At 45.7% G+C, this 20,201-nt stretch overlaps 1 protein-coding gene across 1 annotated transcript; it reads left to right on the top strand.

Annotated features, from left to right (window-relative positions):
• The first annotated feature begins 2,472 nt into the window (after positions 1 to 2,472).
• ART4 (ADP-ribosyltransferase 4 (inactive) (Dombrock blood group)) lies at positions 2,473 to 11,697 on the top strand. Its single transcript, XM_090041048.1, has 3 exons — positions 2,473 to 4,129; positions 7,958 to 8,675; positions 11,112 to 11,697. Exons 1-3 carry the CDS (start codon positions 4,061 to 4,063, stop codon positions 11,213 to 11,215), a joined length of 891 nt encoding a protein of 296 aa, XP_089897174.1. The 5' UTR covers positions 2,473 to 4,060; the 3' UTR covers positions 11,216 to 11,697.
• The last annotated feature ends 8,504 nt before the right edge of the window (positions 11,698 to 20,201 follow it).

Here is a 20,201-nt window from a genome sequence, read left to right as displayed (position 1 = left end):
ATAGATTTATTTACAACAGTTTCCTCCTCCTCCTCTTCTTTTAAAGTAAAAAAAGCAAACTGCCTGTTGAATCTTTTATTACTGTTTTTCCCTTTCAGTTAATTGATTTAGTGGAAAAGTTGTCAGGTTTTAATTTTGCAGTCTGATTTGCGCCAGTTGAATGTTGCGCCGATCCAGGGCTCTTTGAAGCTGGTAGCTGGGTGCCGGGATGGATCTGATCATAAGTGCTGGGACCAAGGCCTAGCCAGGGGGATGTAACTTCCATTTTTAGCTATATATAGTTTTCCAGAGCTCATTCTTGTAGATCCTCTGCTGCTGCCTTGTGGCCATTTCATTTAACTTCATTTGATGAAATCAGTTGCACCATGACACCCTTTGACATTTTCAAAGCTCTGCATAAACGTTGGGACCCTGTAAGCCAAGTTCAGGTTAACTTTCCATTAATTTCATACAGAAATATATACAAAGAGCCCTAAAGGTCCAATGTAAAGGCAGAAGGCCTTATCTATCCAGTCTACTTTATGAAGTTCAAATTTGGAACTAAACACAAATATTCAATATCTCCTGACTTTTCCTATACCCTAACTCAGTGGTGTGCAGTCTTTTTCATACTGGGCCCTTTTCATTCTTGCTTGTATCTAGAAATGACATCCTGCTTGTTTAGGAATATGCAAGACGTGGAGGTTACCTTGTCTTACTGTCAGGGTATCCCCTCGGCTACCCCCAGCTTAAAAGCTCATCTATTAAGATTCAGAGACAGATGTGGTTGAGTGATTCAGAGAACTATACGTGGATTAGCTTTTTTCATTACTTTTTCTTCTACATTACAATGTTACATCATCAGGAGAAAAGTGTCATCACTTCAGGCACATCTTGCAACACAGTGTACTAACATTTTGAGAGTGTAACACAGTTGAGCTCTAGGGGTGGCTGTGACACCCCCTGGTGGCCCCATAACACTTGCCCTGCTCTGCCTCTAAGGTATCCTCCCCCGCTATGCCTTGATGTAATTATTGGATCAAAAGTGGGGCTGCCTTGGGAGTCCTAGAGTGAGACTTACTCTATCCACTAGCCAGCAGGTCCTTCCTGAACACCACTGGGCTTGACCTTGCTCTTGAGCTGCCTGGGTGCTCTCTGTCCATCTGTGCTTCAGGATACCTATAAGACTTAAGGGCTAGTTATATGGCTCCATCTGCCCCTACACTGTATCCCATGCCTCCCAGGTGTTGCTGTACCATCACTCTCCTGTTGGAGTTTCAGCCTACTTAGCCCTCACCCCTTTTCTCTAGCTGAGCTTTCTAGCCCAGGCCCATTGTATTGGACCAGCTCTAGTCTTGCCCTCTTGGGCATCGGGGCCTTGGCCCCTATCTCCACCCCTCTCAGGCATTGGGCCCCTGGCTCAGCCCTGCTCTGGGCTCTGTGGCCCCATGCTCTGCCCTGCTTTGGAGTCTGTGCTGGCTCTGCCTTGAACCTGCCCCCAGCAGGGTTCAAGGTCACTACATGTCTCTACGGCACTAATGGGATTGCTAGAGACTACCCCTCACACTCCCAACCCAAACCACCAGTATGAACTGTAACCAAAAGATAGGCACCCTAGCAAACTCGCCATTCTGCACCCATCAACACCAACAAGAGAGGAAAACAGCACACAGCCCCACCCCAGGGTAGGCAAACTGTACTCCACCTCAGGGTAGGCAAACAAACTTCCAGGGCAGTCTTCACTAGGTACCAGCATAATCCCCAGCTCTGAGTTATAGCCCTGAAGCTCCCAGTCTCACTGTGAATCACAAGGCAGTTCAGCAGCCCATCAGACTCTCCCTTCCAGGGCTCCTAGCCAGGAGCTCCTTCCCCTGCAGCCTGTAGGATCAGCCTGCTTCATGCTGTATTCTCCATGTTGGCACTCTGGAGCTGTAGCCCTCCTCCTGAGATGATGTTTCTTCAGCAGTCTCCAGAATCTTACTGCTGGCTACATTCAGGGCCTGGGCTTATATTCACTCTAGCCCAGACCATTCCCTAGTCCTATGGCTCCTGATTGACTCTGGTTACACTTGCTGCCTGCTTCTCCCACCACCTGCGGTCCTTAGAGTAGCAGGAGCACCAAGCCCCACGCTACAGGCTATCATAGTATTATGAACTAGCCCCTAATTGTATTTTGACATCAATGGTGGCCATAAGCTCACATCATCTTTGTAGTTGTATATGTCTCATGAGGAACCAAACTATAAACACATGTGTACCTGATTTACCAGCCAACACACCTTCCTTGATTATTATCCCTAGTCCTTTCTGCCTCAAGTACTACCAAGTTGAGCTAAAGATTGCATTTCGTTATTCCATATGCACAGAACCATGCTTTGGCCCCCTTTGTTAGTTCTTCTATGCAGAGTAACCACAACAAGCCACAGAGCATGATATGTGGGTAAGAAGTCCAGAGAAGCTACATGGGTGGGAGGTGGGAAGCAGGGGTATTGGTGTGTTTTACAGAGATATGTAAGAAGACCTTATCAGTGCTGAGAGCGCCGAAAAGGCTCCAGAATGTGCTGTTTAGTTTATGACTTCACAAAACTTAGCCCCAAGCATGTTCAGGTTTGTCTAAATGTCTTGTGGACTGCCTCCCACAAGCTGGACACAATTTCCCTCAGAATCAGATCATGTGCAAACTGTAAGTAGGAGTAGAACATGTAGCTGACTGGTTCCTAATCTTTTCGGATTTGCGGCACCCCTTGATAGATTCAAAGCACCCCCAAGAAAATGCCAGCTCTTCGTTTTCACTCATATTTTGACTACAAAACAATGACAGAGCAATTCTTCAGAAAGACCACAACTGGTCAGAGTGTTTTTGACACTATGGTATCCTACATGAAACCTCTGGTGTATGCACACCTACCAGTGCTAATTGTGTGGCACCCCATAGCACCCTTGAAAGGACAGGCTCTCAAGGAACCCCAGGTTGCTGTGTCACCCTGGTTGAGAACCATTGATGTAGCCGCTCACAAAAAGGGACTGGTTTGACTCCCGCCAAAATCAGCACTGATTGAAAGTTACCGCCATCTGACTGCAGTTTTGTGAAATGAGCTGGTAGCTCTTAGCCTAATTCATTTGCCCACCCTACACAAAAACACCTTCAGTTTTGACAAATGTTTTCTTCCTTGTTGTCAATTTCAGCAGAGAGCATGAGAAGTGATCAGACCATGGAGACTGAGTGTCCCTGTAATCTCATTCTGTGAGGTACATTAGAAAGTGGGAGCCTGGTTTTGTGACTATGCATTTATGTGCCTTCCCTAAGCAATGTGGAAATTAAAAAACAATGTTCAACTAAATTAGAGTGGGATTGCCAACAGCATTATCAGGGGAACTAGAAGACGATGAGGTCAGAAGTGAATTGGCGTCTGTATTATCAGTGGTCCCAGATGGGTTCTGAATGAGAAACCCATGTCTCTGTTGCCTTTATCAGAGCCTATGCACTCCTTTTAATGCTGCTCATTAAACTCTGGACTGGAGACTTCCCTCTTCTTTTCATGCTATGTAAACACACAGGAGAGAGATTCTTCTGACATCTCAAAGAGAGGATCTCCTTTCTCTCTGGACTATTAACAACATTTGGACAGAGTATGATGTAAGGAGAACAAAGAAGGAGGAAGAAAAAAAGAATGCAGGTGATTTTGAAATGAAGCAAATTGATACAGACCTGGTGAATATAACAACCATAAAAGGAGTGGAAGAGAAACTGCCTCAGGTTTTAAAGGACTCAGACACTTCCTTTTGTATGTAGCTTTTGTCTATATTATTTTTAATTTGGAGCTATTATTGCCAGTGCATTTTTTGCCTTGGTTCAAAGCTACTATCCTTCAATTCTGCAAGTCTGGTGATTATCCCTACCTCTGGAATAAGCTAAGAAAGAATCTTGACTTAAATCCAACTGCAAATTCCAAACTGCAGAATTTTTAAAAATTCAGTGTATTACTTTAGAAAAGAAAAGAGGAGGACAGCTTTAGAAAACAGAGTAAACCCCTCTTGATGCTCAAAGTGACCACAGAATTGTGGAACTCTGGATTCTGGAATGATGACAGATCTACTGACCAACCTGCTGCTAATTTTCTCCCTGGAGTGGCTGGTGAGGGGTGAAAAGGTTGTACTTTATTTGAAACTGTGTCATCTCTTAGAGAATGGCTGATTCAGAGCCCACTGAAGTCAAATAGAACCTTTACATTATCTTCAGTGAATTTTGGATCAGTCCTAGCATGAAAACTAATTTGCTTTCACTGGCTCTGCTCCATTTCTCACCTACTCTAATCCCTCTAACTTTGCTGCTAGAAATGGTAGTTTCAAGTCAGATTTTTCCCCAGCCAATATTTGTGGGTTGTTCTCAGAAAAGTGTTCTTTTGCTTTAAAATCTGTCCAGAGATGTATTCATCTGCTGTTTTATATCCCCTGTCTGCAGTAGGGATTCCCAACCCTCCAAATGACTTAGCTTGACATGGTCAGAGAAGTGATATCCCAAATAAAACAATATGGTTCAGGTCAGGAAAACAGATCTTACGATGACAGGCTGAGAGCCATGGGACTCTTTAGCCTGGAAAAGCGTAGGCTCAGGGGTGATCTGATGGCCACCTATAAGTTTATCAAGGGTGACCACCAGGATCTGGGGGACCATTTGTTCACCAGAGCACCCCAACGGATGACGAGGTCGAATGGTCACAAACTCCTGCAAGACCGTTTCAGGCTGGACATAAGGAAGAATTTCTTTACTGTCCGAGCCCCCAAGGTCTGCAACAGTCTGCCAGCGGAGGTGGTTCAAGCACCTACATTGAACACCTTCAGGAGTAAATTGGATGCTTATCTTGCTGGGATCCTATGCCCCAGCTGACTTCCTGCCCTTTGGGCAGGGGGCTGGACTCGATGATCTCCCGAGGTCCCTTCCAGCCCTAATGTCTATGAAATCTATGAAATCTATTAAGTCTAAAAGCCAAGTAAGATATGCCTTTGTAACCCCACATTCACATGAACAGTGATGATTTGAAATAAACTGATTACCTACTTGCAGTATTCAACTAAATATCAACTAATTGGACATAGCATTTGACCAAAGTCCAATACGAAATGAGGCAGCAAAAAGAACAGCCCAATGATATTGTCAGATGCATTATTTTAATGTTTCATAACAGCAGGTTTTTAATAGGAAAAACCATGTCAGCCGGTAATCTGCTATATAACCATATAACAATGTATATTAAGTATTATTTTCCTGTTGTGGTGCCTACTTCTGCAACTTCTTACCCGTTAGAATAGTAGTTAATTATAAAATTAGTTCCTTTGGCTCTATGTAGATGAATTAGATGAGTAAAGATTATTCATGTGATTTATGATTTACAGGCTACAGACCATTATTTTGTGAATAACGTGCTCTGCAGATAGAATATCTATGATGGCAAAACAAGGCATCAGGAAATGTATCTTTATAGTACATACACTCTTATGGCCTTTCCCAGCTAGCATACTGATTACCAGGGATCCTGGTTTTCCCTGATAAAAAAATGCAAACTCTCTAATAAAAAATCAAATTCTCTGATAACCCCTGCCCCCCCAATCCACGATTAAAATGAAAGGCCCCTCATTTCTCCCCTTCAGCCCCCTGGCCCTGCTCATATACCTCACTCCCTGCCACAGCCCCCTGGCCCTCCTGGTGGTGTTAGGGCTGTGGGGCCAGGGACCTGGGTCCACAGTCCCCTGGCCCTGGCAGGAGGTGATGGCTGCTGCAGTGGAGTGAAGCACGGCTTCCCACCTTGCTGCCTGTTTCCTGCTGCCTACTACCTTCCAGCTGTGGGCTCGGGGGGGAGGGGTTGGCTCCTTGCTGCTGCGTGTACTCCTGGAGGGCAGGGGGGACTCGTGCCTCCAGATCTGTGCATGAGACAGGGGCGGGGGTAGGGTCAGGCACCAGCTGCCCACTATGGGCTTGGGCTCCCACCCTGCTCCCTTCTCCCAGGTCCTCCGAAGCCCAGTGGGTGCGACCTGGCGCAGCAGGAAACAGCAGGGCCATGTGGGGATCTCTTTGCTGCTGCAAGCTTTATGCTGCCCTGGCAAGGCATCCCCAGCACAGCAGCAGCAGCAGGGGTGGCGGTGTGGGGTTCTGCTCCTTGCTGCAGCTGTGCATGCTGGGGGATGTGTCACCAGGGCAGTGCAGAGCTCACAGCGGCAATGAGATTCCCATGCTGCCCTGCTGCAGGCTGTGGAGGCCCTGGGGGAGGGCAGCAAGGCAGGAGCCCAAGCCCACAGTGGGCAGCCCATGCCTGCTCCCACACCATGCACAGACTGGCAGGGTATGAGTCCCCCCCTGTGCCCCTAGGAGTGTGTGCAGTGGCGGGAAACTGGTCCCACCCCCCTTGCGCCCCCAGATGAGCCACTTATGGCCCTGTCCTGCTCCTTGCCGGGGGTCCTGAAGCCACATATTGCAGCCCCAGGCCCCATGCACCACCCAGCTGGGCAGCAGCCCCAGCCCTACCCCCAGCCCTGCTCAACTCCCTCCCTCCCCCAGTTAGCTACAGGAGCATATACATGCACATGGCACCCCCTGCTTGATTGCCCTCCTCCTGCTCCCTCTCAGCCCCTTGCAAGCTGGAAATTTGCCAGCTTTCAGAGAGCTCTTTGCAAAACTGCAAAATCCATGGGTTTCTCTGTTAAAATGAGAGATCTATGTTTTCCTTCAGTAAAAGGAGAAAATCCGTGTTTTTTTCTGTTTTCCCATGAGGAACAGAAAACACAGATCCTTGCTGATGATTACATACTTCTTCTGAAACACTGGGCAGTCAGAGGCAGGATACCAAAGCAGATGGATTAATGATCCACCCTAATAACCCCTAGCCACCTACTTACATTTCCGCATCAAAAACGGTAAAGATAATGAAGAAATAACTAATATAGTAACGGGAATCTTGCCATTTGACAACCAAGAGAACCCTCACCTTAAAAAGGTGGGGCGGCGCATTTGGTGGCAGTGTGTGCCACTAGAAACCAGAGCCTGGCAGGCTCTAGCTGCTGGCTAGGCTCCATGCTGCTGGATTGCCACAGCTACAACTCTTGAAGGCCCTCAGGACCCCAGGTAAGGCTGATGGTACTGCAGGTACTGGCCCTAGCCTCCCCTACCCCACCTTGGGTAACATGCCGTGTGCCAGAGCACATGTGCATGGGAGTTTCCCGGGGACAAGCAGCATATTGTGCCGCTGCTCTTTGTCTCTGGGAAAAAGCATATTTCTCATGGGGACGCAGTCTCTAAGTTTAACTTGTCTAAACACCTGAGGTCACATAGGTGCTCCTCTCAAGAGCAAAATGAATGCCAGGTTTGTCTACCACTCACTGGGCACATTTATGTGAGATGCTTACTGTGCAGTTGCCTAATTAACCATGTAGTAAATGTCTGAGTGTCTACACATGCACCCCTATTAGGACACACGAAAAAAAAAAAACCTTTGCAGCAAGGTAAGGCTTGTAAATACAAGTCCTAGCCTGTTGCATAGTTATTTTGTGCGCAACAGTGCATGTGTAGATGTTGACCACCTGGCTGGTGCGCAAGGGTGCTTCAGTGTTGGACCTGCTAGCTGGCTAGCTCCATGCTGAGGCACCCTTGTGTCCCAGGCCAGACCCTCTGCAGCACATTGAGACCAGTTGGAGCAGCCCTGGGCTGCTGTGACCTGGCTCAATGTGCCGAGGTCTGGGTGCATGTGCAAACACATGCGCAGGAGCTTCACAGGAGAAATAAAAGGTGGAGCAATAAGCTGTGCAGTTTATTGCTGCTCCCTAATGGCTAACACTGTGCTGTAGTATTTACTGTTCTGCTGTGTACTCTGGGCCCTCTGTAGTAGGACAAACAGTGGAACAAATTATGATTTATTTCCATATTGATATACTCAAGCTGACAGGGCCATATTTTTTAGAATAAACTTGCATGACTTATATGTTGTAGGCTGTGCCCCAAATTTTCATGGATATGGCACCAGATTCCTTTGATGACCAATATGATGGCTGCAGAAACCAGGTGGTGGAAGAATTGAAACAAGGAAACTATTTCCAAAAAGAACTGGGTGCTCATGAGAACTACTCAAACATTTGGGAAAAAGCCCAAGAGGCTTGGGCAATGATGTCAACCAGTTTGCTCAAAGAGATGCAGGAGAATCACTCTATAGCCCTCATTGCTTATACCATGAATTCTCCACTACACTCTGACTTGAACCAGGCTATATCCAGAGCTGGGAGATCCCCAGGGCACTACAGACACAACTTCCCCTTCAAATATTTGCACTTCTACCTGACTACAGCAATTCAACTGGTAAGGAGGTGGGCAAGTGGCACAACAACAAACAAGTGCTATCTAGTATACAGGGGGGTAAAAGGCCTGCATTTTGATGCTAAACTGGGCAGTACAGTGCGATTTGGCCGCTTTGCCTCCTCCTCTCTCCTTTGGAAGGAAGCCAAGAAATTTGGGACCGAAACAATGTTCATCATAAAGACTTGCCTGGGAGCACCTGTGCAGCAGTTCTCCCACTATGCATCTGAGAGGGAGGTCCTTATCCCCCCCTATGAAGTATTCAGAGTCAGGAAATTCAACTGGACGCAGAGAGGCAATTGGCTGCGTCTGGACTCTTTGGGGAATTACAGCAAGTACAACTGCGAACTCCTGAAAGGTATTGTCTATTGGAATTCTCATAGTGTAGACCCAAAGAAGAAGGATCTAGGCATTTCCTTCAGTTGGGCATATGCTTTTTTGTTCTTGGCCTACAGTAAAATTTGGTGGTGGTGGTGATGCTGGAGAACCAATTATTAATTTTGTTTTGTACAGGTTAAATTGGTAAACTGCTGGCAAAGAAGCCAAGGCCTAAACAAGCTTTTCTTTTCAGGCATCCCAATATTGTTAGGAATGGTGCACATTAAGCACAAGTAGCAGCAATGGGAATTTTTTTGTTTTTAAGAATCGTTAAGTATGAACAAAAATGATAGTCTCATTTATGCAGGTTAATCCAATTAGGATGGAGCAGTTGTGGTTTCTCACTCAGTTAAGGCAGAACTGTCCAACAGGATCACCTCCAGCCTGTGAGGGGTTAACATAGGGGTGGGCAAAATATGGCCTGCAGGGTGCATCCAGCCTGTGAGGCCGTTCTATCTGGCCCGCAGGGCCCCTAAAAAATTTAGAAAATTAATATTGATCTGTCCTTGGTTCCTGTAAAAAATGACAGAAACCAGGGGTAGTAGGACCCAGGGGAAGCCCGGCAGGCTCCTGCAACAGCAGGGTCTGCCTGACCCAGCCCTCCCAATTCTGGCCTGGGACCACGTGAGTGCACCAGACTGGAAACTCGGATAAGGGAGGGTGGGGGGAACCTTGGGCAGGGAAGGAGCCCGGGGAAAAGCTGAGCCCAGGGAAAAGCAGCCCCTTGCCCTCCCCCTGGCTGGTGCTTCCTGCTGCAGCCACTCGCAGCCGACGCGGGGCTGTCCTGAGCAGGCACAGGAAGCCCCACATGGGTGGTGAGTGGCTGCAGCACGGGGCGCCGGGCATAGGGCAGGGGAGTGGCCGCTTTCCCCCACCCACGCTCAGCACCAGCTTGTAACCCACCCCCACTGCCAGCCTGGTTGCCATGCCGGCTCTGGCCTCGCCCATTGGGCCTGCTGCACAGCGGCAGCAGATGTGGCCCCACTTCTTGCCACGTTGGGCAATGTTTGCTGCTGCTACCCACCTGGAGCTTGCGTGCTGGACAACCCAGAGGTGGTGGTGGCAAACTGCCCAGTGCAGCAAGTGGTGGGGCCGCAGCTGCTACCATGGCATAGCCCTGATGGGCAAGCCTGAAGCTGGTACAGGGCCCAGGATGGCAGCAGGTGCGGGTTACAAGCTGGTGCTGAGTGCAGGGGAGTGGGGAAAGCCACCCCTCCCCTGCCCTGTGCCCTGCGCCCTGCGCTGCAGCCACTCACAGCCTGCATGGGAGCACTGGCCATGGGGCAGGGGAGGAGCTGCTTTTCCCCACACTCAGCACCAGCTCGTTACCTGCCAGTGAGCAGGGGATCAGGGCTGCAAGGTGCCCCCTGCCTGTACCACAGAGCTTGAGGGGCACTGGGAGTGAGCAGGTGAATGGGGTCCACACTGGTGTCCTGGGGCCAGCACCAGTGAGGCCCAGAGTAGGGAGGCAGGAGTACAGGGTCCCGGCTGGCAGGAGCTCTATGGAGCCGGGTTAGCTCCCCATTCTCCCTGCTGGTGCAGCCCAGCCCAGCTTCACAGACCCCTCTCAGCCCAGCCCTGCTCTGGGCCCCACCGGTGCCGGCCCTGAGACATTGGGACATTGGTCCCAAGATGGTGACCAGGAGGAGGGGCACCTGTCAAGGGGTGGGGCTACCCATGCAGCCGTTGACAGCTTGCCAAAACTGGGTAAGCAGCCCTCTGCCTGAAATAATTGCCCATCCCAATCTAGGGGCAGGTATCCTGGGGGGCTATGTGGCATGCAGCCCAAATCACAGCTGGCCTATGTGGCATGTGGCCTCTGGTTCCCAGAAGCTGGATAGCCCTGAGTTAAGATTACATCCACTGGTGAGGCTGATTTTGATTTCCATTGTAACTAAAGAAAACATGCTTTGACATCTCTGGGTTAAGACTCATACGCAAATAGAATGCATTCCGGAATGTTAGTACAATTGAATGAGTAGGATTTTGGATATAATTACTTTACTATGCCTTTATCAGAGGTGAAAAGGGATATCTTAGCTAAGCTAGAATCCTGCACAGAAGGTGGAGTTTATTAACTCCACTGGGATGTAAAGGAGATAGAAATGATTTTGTACAGAGGTCTCTGCGATACACCTTTGAAACAGGCAACTTTAATCTGAGTTATGCATTGTATATGCTGTATGCTACATTTCAAAATAGCCAAAACTGAGGAAATGGAAAATTTAAACTACATGCATTTGATTCTGGGCAAAAGGTTTTCTGGATGTGATTATCCCATTTTTTTTCATTCATGTGTTAAACATATTTTATAAGGAAATGGTTGTCCTAAACAAGGGCTGCCAGAAATTAAATGCAACAGAACTCTGCCCTGTCAATGAAACTCTAAAGATCTTCCTGTTTGATTCTTTTATAGCATCAAGTAACAAGAACTGTGTCAGCACACCATGGGTCACTGTTTTTCTTTCTTGTGTGATCACTGATTCCTTATACTTGGCCAGACAATGGCTTTTTCCCTGATTCCAGATGGATTCATATGCTGAGTGAGCAAGAGTGAAGAATGGAGGAGAGGGAATGACAAGCTAGCGATACAGCAATAGATATTACTGATGCAACAAAGTGCCAAACACCTTTTGTGACTTTGGCTGCAACTCTCATTGACTAGTTGAGTCAGGGTGTATGCTGTTCAGATTCTACAAGAACTCATGCACTATGACATCATCAAACCAGGTCCATGTGTATATACATTGCAAATACAAGGATAATTGATCTGTGTATGTACTAAAGAGCATAACTATGACTCCAGTCAGTCTCAGCCCTTTTTTGTAAGGCCTTCAGTATGAATATAAACTGACTAAACAAAACTCAAGTCCTAACAGACTGTGTATTAGCATTTCCTTTGAAAGTCTTAGTAGGATTTTTTTGTGTTTGCAGTAATAGTACCCTCTGGTGGCCAATAATAAAAGACCTGAAAATTACATATCTGTTAAATAAAAATTGTAGAGCCAACTGACTTGTATTAGCTTAGTGTGTGTATCAGGGAAGGGGTGTGATACTATTAAAACTAACTGTCCCTTCTATTTTATTGCTTTGACTTTCAGCGTGTGATACCAGTGATCATAATTCACAGAATCACAGAATCAATGAGTCGGAAGGGACCTAGACAGATCATCGAGTCCGACCCCCTGCCATGGGCAGGAAGGAGCACTGGGGGTGGCAGGGGTCATAAGACCCCAGCCAAGTGCCTATCCAGTTTCCTCTTGAAGATCTCCAGGGAAGGTGAAAGCACCACCTCTCTGGGAAGCCTATTCCAGGCTCTGGCCACCCTTACATTGAAGTAGTTCTTCCTAATATCTAACCTAAACCTATCCTCCCTCAGCTTGTGGCCATTGTTCCTGGTGACTCCAAGGGGGGCCCTGGTGAACAGACTTTCCCCGAGTCCCTGCTGGTGGCCCCTGATAAAGTTGTAGGCAGCCACAAGATCCCCCCTCAGTCTCCTCTTGCGGAGACTGAAGAGATTCAGGTCCCTCAGCCTCTTCTCATGGGGCTGGCCACAGAGGCCCTCAACCATACGAATGGCCCTCCTCTGGACCCTCTCCAGGTTCTCCATGTCCTTCTTGAAGTGCGGCACCTAGAACTGGATACAGTACTCCAGCTGCGTCCTGATCAGCGCCGCGCAGAGGGGGAGCAAGACCTCTCTGGACCTGTTAGTGATGCCCCTGTTGATGTATGACAGGGTGCGGTTGGCTCTGCCTATTGCTTCGTCGCACTGGTGACTCATATTCATCCTGGAGTCAATCCTGACTCCAAGATCCCTCTCTGTCTCTGTGCTGCTGAGAGGGTCAGCCACTAACCTATAACCATAATGCTGGTTCCCTGCACTTGTCCTTGTTGAACCGCATCCTGTTCAGATCCGCCCACTTCTCTAACCTATCCAGGTCTGCCTGGATGCGATCCTTGCCCGCCGGTGTATTCACTTTACCCCACAGCTTGGTGTCATCAGTGAACTTGAACAGGGTGCTCCCCACACCCTTGTCCAGGTCACTAATGAAGATGTTGAACAGCACCAGCCCAAGGACCGAGCCCTGGGGGACTCCACTGCCCACACCCTCCCAGGTCGACATCGACCCGTCCACCACCACCCTCTGGGTGCACCCCTGGAGCCAGTTTGCCACCCATGTGACTGTGCATTTGTCAATGCCGCAGTCCCTCATGTCACATACTGAAATAAGAATACTATTTAAAGATATGCTTTCCTAATTTTTGAAAAAAGGCATCAGAGCAATAACTCTGAAGTTCTTTAATCCCAAAACAACTACAGTGTGTGAACAGTAATGAAAATTTCCCACTCCACTTGATTGTGTCTGTCTTAAAGGGGCCATATCTTAGACATGAGGTTGTTGTTTAGCCTCTGGCTCATTGAGGCTTTGGTCTGAGCTCAGTCTATTAACAAGATGACTAAATATGTATTGTTTTACATTGAAGACATCTAGCCACTAAAAATTGAACTGAAACTCAGTAATGCATTTACACAGACTACCAAATGGCCACTTGGTTTTTTTTACAACTTGGCTACTATGTTATTTACTTAATTATGCAGCAAAATCCTTCCTGATTCCTGCAACCCACTTTGCAATTTTTATAGTGAATCACAGCTTTTCTCCAGCATGGCAACTAAGATTTTCTTTAAATGTCTCACTGATCCAGTCTTCATTCAGTTAATTTACTATTAGCCTTTTAGGAGCTCTGCACCAGCTGAAATTTATGCTCATGTAAAATTATATCTGTGCATCCTAGCGGATGTATTTTTCTATTGACCTGCTCAGTACAATTTGCCCCAACTAGGAATTGATGGACCTGGACTCTGGTGGCAGGGGAATGTCTACAATGTAGATCCCGAACCAGGCTCTGGCCTGAGTTAGCTATTCTGCTGTTCAGCAATGTTGGATGCCTGTACACACCATGGGGTTTAATCCTTATTAAATTAAATAGGTTTATAAAATTTAAACTTGTTTATTTTGGAGCGTTGCATCAGTGTGTTTGTACACACTTGGTTTTCCAGCAAATTAAGCTCAGTCCCCGGCCAGCGGGGCAGGAGAGTGGGATGGTCGAGGGCTGCCCCCTAGGCCAGGGCCCCTTACCCCATGCCCTGCCACGCAGCTGTGGGAACACGGAGCTGGGTAATGGTACATGAAAACAAAGTGGAAGCAATTTGACAGCAGAAGCAATTCAAAGTGGTGAACTATAGACAAGCCGCAGCGCCATCTGGTGGGCAAAGAGGCTCATTACACGTCTTTGAGTGCCTTAGTGTTTGCCTGCAACAAATCCATGGATGCAATGCTTTAATTCGCAGTGAGCCAAACTAAACTACATCCGAGGACTCTTACTTTAATGCACCAGAAAGACTTTTAAACTGTCTGGAAAACCTTCTTGTGCAAACAGTCACGCTTTTGCAGTGCAAGAAAGGGCAAAAAATGTGGCACGTACAAAGGCCTGAGTTATGACTCAGGTACTTCTAGGAAGGCTTAGAAATAGACACTTATTAGATGCCCAGGGAACTTTCAGATGTAATGATAAAACATTTAAAAAGGGCTGAGGGACAGGCTGCTGAACTGTGTGTCAGATAAGCCAACGTAGCTGTTGTATCTGTCCACTCCTCTACCTGTACCAATAGATTAGTGCTGTAACTTTAAAAATAAATTAAGTGGATTTAAAGTCACAGTGGCTTAGGAACAGACAGAAGAAACAGCTCATTGGCTCAGTGTTTCTTGAAGTAAACCAATACAATTGTTTCATCTGGCCACCTCCAAATTTAGGTGTCCAGGAAATGTAGGTGCCTCCAGGATTAGAAAGTTGACCAAAAAATTATGAGGACCTATAGGTGCATTAACTGAGTTAGTTGCCCAAGTCCTGTCGATTTACCTCTAAGTCACATGGCCAAGGTAGCACAGAAAAACTGGTAGATACACAAAATCATTCTTCACTTTACTGCACATTAAGATCTCAAATCACAATGATCCTCCGCTCCAAAATGACAGATCACCTGCAAATCCAATCAGTGGTCAGTTTCCCTAAGAATACCCCTATCACAGCTTATTTAAAATAAAGGAACTCTAGTTGCCCAACTCACAAAAGCAGACAAGTCAAACTGAACTAACACTATTGAAATAATCAAATAGGCTTGGCCAGACTGTTAAAACATACTTAATAAAGATACAATTTCAACAGTTAACAGTTTGACACTCATGTTACCTTTTGAGTTAGTTTCCTGTTGATTTTTATTTATTCAGATTTTGCATTAACGAAACAACAGGGCTTGACTTTCACTCTTTAATACAATGTTCAAATCTGGATGCTAAATGTGACAGCAAATTACTGGGGAAGCAGAAATTATCTCTTGTTCCTTTGCATAACTTTCCTGGTTGTAAGAATAGAAAGGAAAGAAATGGATCTCTACCATGTGAGCATTTGCCTGACGGATCACTGCACCTTCTCAGGCACCAGTGAGGTACAGACCTCGACCAGTTTAACAATGCATTGGAATAATTCACAAGATGGTTTTAGTACCCTGACAGCTTCTTCCAGATAGTCTGCTGCAATTTTCAGGCTGTTTTTAGTAGTTTGTCCCTGAAGAATAGCTTGTATGAAGCCAGGCAGTGAGAAACTGGTTGACAGATTGAGTGGTCCAGTCTGCTGAGCGGTACTCCTTGAAGGGCTGCTGCCATTGTCTGTAGTTGGTAGTATTTTGGTGAGATCATTGTGATTTATAAGGTCAGCAACTTGGAGGGATAAGGCAGGGGAAGTCACCAACTGATGAATGGCAGATTCTATTGAGTCTGAGAGATTGCCATGTTTCAGCAGCACTGCAATGAATGGACCACATACACCTCCTAAAACTCCCTTATAATTTTCATACAGGTCCTTTACAACTGCAATCTTCTCCTGCAGAGAGGTGATGGGGCCAGCAATTTTAGCATTCAACTGTTGGCCGATGTGATGCTTAACATCTTTGGCTTCTGTTTCTACAACAGTTTGCAACTCGTTCAGAGAGCTGACCAAGAGTTGAAGGTTCTCTTTAAGGCTAAGGCTTTCTTTCACTGAAATGATGGGGAAGTGGGTACCAAGGTGCTGATTGAGGATTCTGAATATTGTGTTTGTTGAAAAGACATATGAATACACATAATCATACAGCGTCTGGCTGGCTTTGATCAGTCTTTCCTCATCTGTCTCTGAACCCAAGAAGGACAACATTTTCAGGAAGGAGACTGCACACTGAAAACCAAACAAACAAACTTACAGGTGAGGAAAATCAGAGATACTTGTATCCTGAGCTGTAATAGAATATTTCATACTTATTTAAAAAGACAACTGGAACTAGAAAAGAATTTCTCTTAAACAGCACATTGGCGTAACCCTTTACATTTTGCACGCCTCCTTCTGGGGGGTAAATTCAGGTTTGATGTAAGCAGATGCCTTTCGCTGATATGATGCTTATGCCAGGTTTGAACTTGACCCTTTACATATTAGCAAAAATATAGCATTTAAGTATAAAAATAAGTGTAACAGGGCAGCTCTGTGGCCTTGGCAGTGGCGGTGGAAGGGGCTGCTTGTGTTGCCAGGGCCAGCTACCAGCTATGGTGACCATGATTTTTGCATCCCATTTAAAGGCAGAACCTTTGAAATACTTAGGTAATATATGAAATATTTAGGTATTTTTTAAAATGTAGGTAATATTTGATATATTTTAATATTTAGGTAATTTTCTGAAATGTAGGTAATATTTAGGTAATATTTGAAATAGTCAGGTAATTCTTCATAGAATTCATAGATTTTTAGGATTGGAAGGGACCTCAGTAGAACATCGAGTCTGACCCCCTGCCCTGCATAGGAAAGAGCGCTGGAGTCAGATGACCTCAGCTAGGTGCTTGTCTAGTCTCCTCTTAAAGACCACCAAGGTAGGGGAGAGCACCACCTCCGTTGGAAGTCCATTCCAGATTTTGGCAACCCTCACCCTAAAGAATTTTTTCCTAATCTTTAATCTAAATCTGCTCTCCATCATTTTATGGCCATTGTTCCTAGTAAGCCAAGGTATGCCCTGATAAACAGTATATTCCCTATTCCTTGCTGTGCCCCGCAAATGAATTTGTAGGCGGTCACAAGATCCCCTCTCAGCCTTTTTTTGCGGAGGCTGAAGAAATTCAGGTCCCTCAATCTCTCCTTATAGGTCTTACTTGTGGACCCATATGAGTAGCTCTCCTTTGGACCCTCTTAAGATTATCCACACCCCTCTTGAAGTCTGGTGCCCTGAACTGGATGCAGTACTCCAGCTGTGGTCTTACCAACGCTGCACAGATGGGAAGCATCACCTCCTTAGACCTGTTTGTGATGCATACCAATGCATGAAAGAGTGCGGTTGGCTTTACTTATCACTTTGTTACATTGATGACTCATGTTCATTTTGGAGTTGACTATGACTCTGAAATCCCTTTCTGCTGCTGTGCTGCTAAGAAAGTCACCTCCCAGTCTGTAGGTGTGTTGGTAATTCTTTCTCCCTAGATGGAGCCCCTTGGGCCAGTTGCCCCAGCCTGCCCCATACCCCCTGGCATGCTGCATCTCAGTGCCACGTGCCTGCCTGGCCCGTGCCATCCAGGGCAGCAGGGTGCTGCAGCCTGCTGCAGGGTGTTGTAGGCTCTAGCCAGGCCTGCTAGCAATCAGGTCAAGCTGCAGGTTGTTTCTGGATGCCAGAGCCAGCTCCACCTGCCCGCAGCCCACCCCCAGCAGTCTGCCTTAAGCCTGCAGGTGCTGTGGGGCATTGCCTCAGCTGTGTGGCTGTCACTCTCATGTGCATGAGGGTGTGATTGTGTGAATCTGGGAGTATGGGCCAAACACTTCTTCTTTCTTCCCCTGCAGGACTTTCAGAAGAGCAGAGATAGAAGCAGATAATGAAGATTAAAAACAATAGAAGATAGAAAATAGAAGATTATAGACATAAGATTAGACACAGTATAAAATTAGAAGGGTTATAGAATAGATATAGAAATAGAATAGAAATAGAATAGTGTAGAATAGAATAGAATATATAGAATAGACTAGAATAGCGTATTTGTAGTTATTTATTTCTTTATAGTATAGTTGTTGGTAATTTATTTATAGTTTATACAGAGGAAAAAGAGAATTTTATATTTTATACTATATTTTTATACTGTTTTATACTGTTTTTTTTTCTTTTTAAGGTTAAAGCTTTTATTCAGTGAGCAACATTTTTATCATGCATTGAAACAAATATTTTAAAAGTTAAAATAACGGTTTTAATTTATAAAGTTCCATGTGGATGTGACGTGTTTTCTTTCACAGGCAGATTGGGGTGGGAGTCCAGGAGGACTGGGGGTAGGATGACCATGCAGGCTATTGTGGCTTGGTGTGGGGATTGCTGTGGACAGCTACGGCTTCAGGAAGGAGGGAAGGGAGAGGAATACATTTCAGGAGTGAGGGGATTATTGGTTTGCCAGCACCCGCTGCAGTAATTTAGTACCAAAGAGATCAGCAGGGTGGATTGTTATATGACTCCCCCTGCTGACATTTACTGTGAATTGTGAACTGTGAATTTTTTTTCAGATGCAACATTTCACAAGGAAAATTCTCAGAAAGATCTGTAGGATACCCGTGAAGTAGACATTTAGAAGCTTTGTCCACTTCCACAGGATCTAGTGTCACATATTCTCGGACTGAACAAAATGTAAAATAAAACGTTATTGGTTGCTTGAATCTGCACTCTAATCCATAGATAACATTGTCTAAAGTTGCGTCAAAAACATTCCTTCTGAATAAAGATTCTGGATCATTTTCAGAGATGGTAGAACGTGGTTCCTCAGATGACATCTTTTCTGCTTCTGGCCTCTCTTCTTTGGTAACTCTGGCAAAATTCCCATGCCTTCTGCTACAAGACATGCTTCCTGTGGAATTTAGGGCCACTGATCTCCAAGTTGTTTTACTTCTTCAATAATATCAGCAATGAGAGCTGCCTCTGATTCAAGAGCGATTCCCCTGACTTGTAAAATCTTGTTTCTGTCATCAATACTTGTAAGAACTTTGTACCAGAAGCTAGCCAACAAAAGGCATGAAAATGAGCTGACCTACCTTTTCAGTGCTTCCAGTTGTGATTGAGCTTTGTGTGTCAAATTTAATTCAAGAGCACATTCCAGTGCTTCCAGAATAGCTGGAAGATGCCCAGTGAGGGGATGGATAGCATCAGCACGTGCACCCCAGCATGTCTCTGACAGCGAGTGGAGTGAGCAGTGAATCTTATCTGTTATAATCTTCCACCTCACAGAGCTAGCACTGAACACCACAAAATATTGCTGCATGCAACCAAAAAATTTTAATGTTTCAGTACATGCTGCTGCAGCATTAACTCTTATAAGATTTAGTGAATGGGAAGCACAAGGAGAATACACATCAACTTCATTTTTGGACATAATGCAGGCCTGAACACCTTTTATTTTCCCTGACATATTAGAGCCATTATCAAAACCTTGACCTTTACAATCATCGAGAGGAATGTTATGGCACTTCAAACTGGCAATTAGCATTTCAGCTATCTGCTCTCCATTTTCTAAATCAAAGTCGATAAACTAAAAAACCCTTTCTTTAATGTTAAATGTACCAGTATTTTTGTTGTGAACTACAAATTGGATTATCAACACATGTTGTTCTTGGTGAGAGACATCAGGGGAGCATCACCTATGATAGAATAATAAATGGCCTTTTCTCTCTCTGAAAGGACGGCCTTCTGCACACTCTTACCACATAATTCAGTAAACTCATTCTGACTCTCCCATGAGAGATAATGAGCCCGTCTTTGCATTATATTGCCCTCTGTTTGCTTCTGTTTAACTTTGGCCCAATGGTCACGAGTGATGCTGTCAGACTGCGTGGGTCACCTATCAGATTATTATCCCCTTGGGATGCTAAACCTCTTGAAGCAAGATACAAGGTAACGTCCAACAGTTTTCCCAGTATTTCTTTCCATCTTGTTGCTTCTCTTAATAGTTGTTTTTGAACAGCACTGTCCACTCCACGTTCACCTGACAGTGACTGCTGTAATTCCTTCCACTGGTGGTAGCGAGTTTTATGTTCGATGCTCTTTTCATGTTCGGGAAGTTCATTATATAGCTTTTGGCATTTTGTCACATTTGGTGAATACTCTTCACTTTTTGCCGGCATTCTGCATGGTTTTTGTCTCCTGTCAGAAAATAACCAACAAAGAAAACAATACAGCGCCTGATTGGGTAGCACTCCAAACAAGCCAGTCTCTTGGTAGCTGTTTTCCATTGGAAGTCTTACACTTGAGAAGAAATTCAGGATACTTATGCCCACCAACATCTTTTGGAATTGACTTTGCTAGCTCCCACATTTCTTCAAAAGTCGGGACACCAGATAGAATAATTTTTTGGCAGACCAAATCTGTTATCAGTTTAGGCCACAAGCCTGGGTCTTTGAAAAAGCC

This window comes from Crocodylus siamensis, chromosome 4 (genome assembly GCF_052110815.1).
Source record: "Crocodylus siamensis isolate JL-2025a chromosome 4, ASM5211081v1, whole genome shotgun sequence".
In the NCBI taxonomy this organism is placed as follows: domain Eukaryota; kingdom Metazoa; phylum Chordata; order Crocodylia; family Crocodylidae; genus Crocodylus; species Crocodylus siamensis.
The sequence above is the reverse complement of the archived record's forward strand: the minus strand, read 5'-3'. Positions and strand labels throughout refer to the sequence as shown.

What these genes read in the sequence shown, in the direction of transcription:
- ART4 (XM_090041048.1), top strand. Translation starts at nt 4,061, where the DNA reads ATGATGACAGATCTACTGACCAACCTGCTGCTAATTTTCTCCCTGGAG. An exon ending in GGCTGGTGAGGGGTGAAAAG is followed by an intron (nt 4,130 to 7,957) that starts GTTGTACTTTAT and finishes TATATGTTGTAG; the next exon opens with GCTGTGCCCCAAATTTTCAT. An exon ending in CAACTGCGAACTCCTGAAAG is followed by an intron (nt 8,676 to 11,111) that starts GTATTGTCTATT and finishes ATTCTTTTATAG; the next exon opens with CATCAAGTAACAAGAACTGT.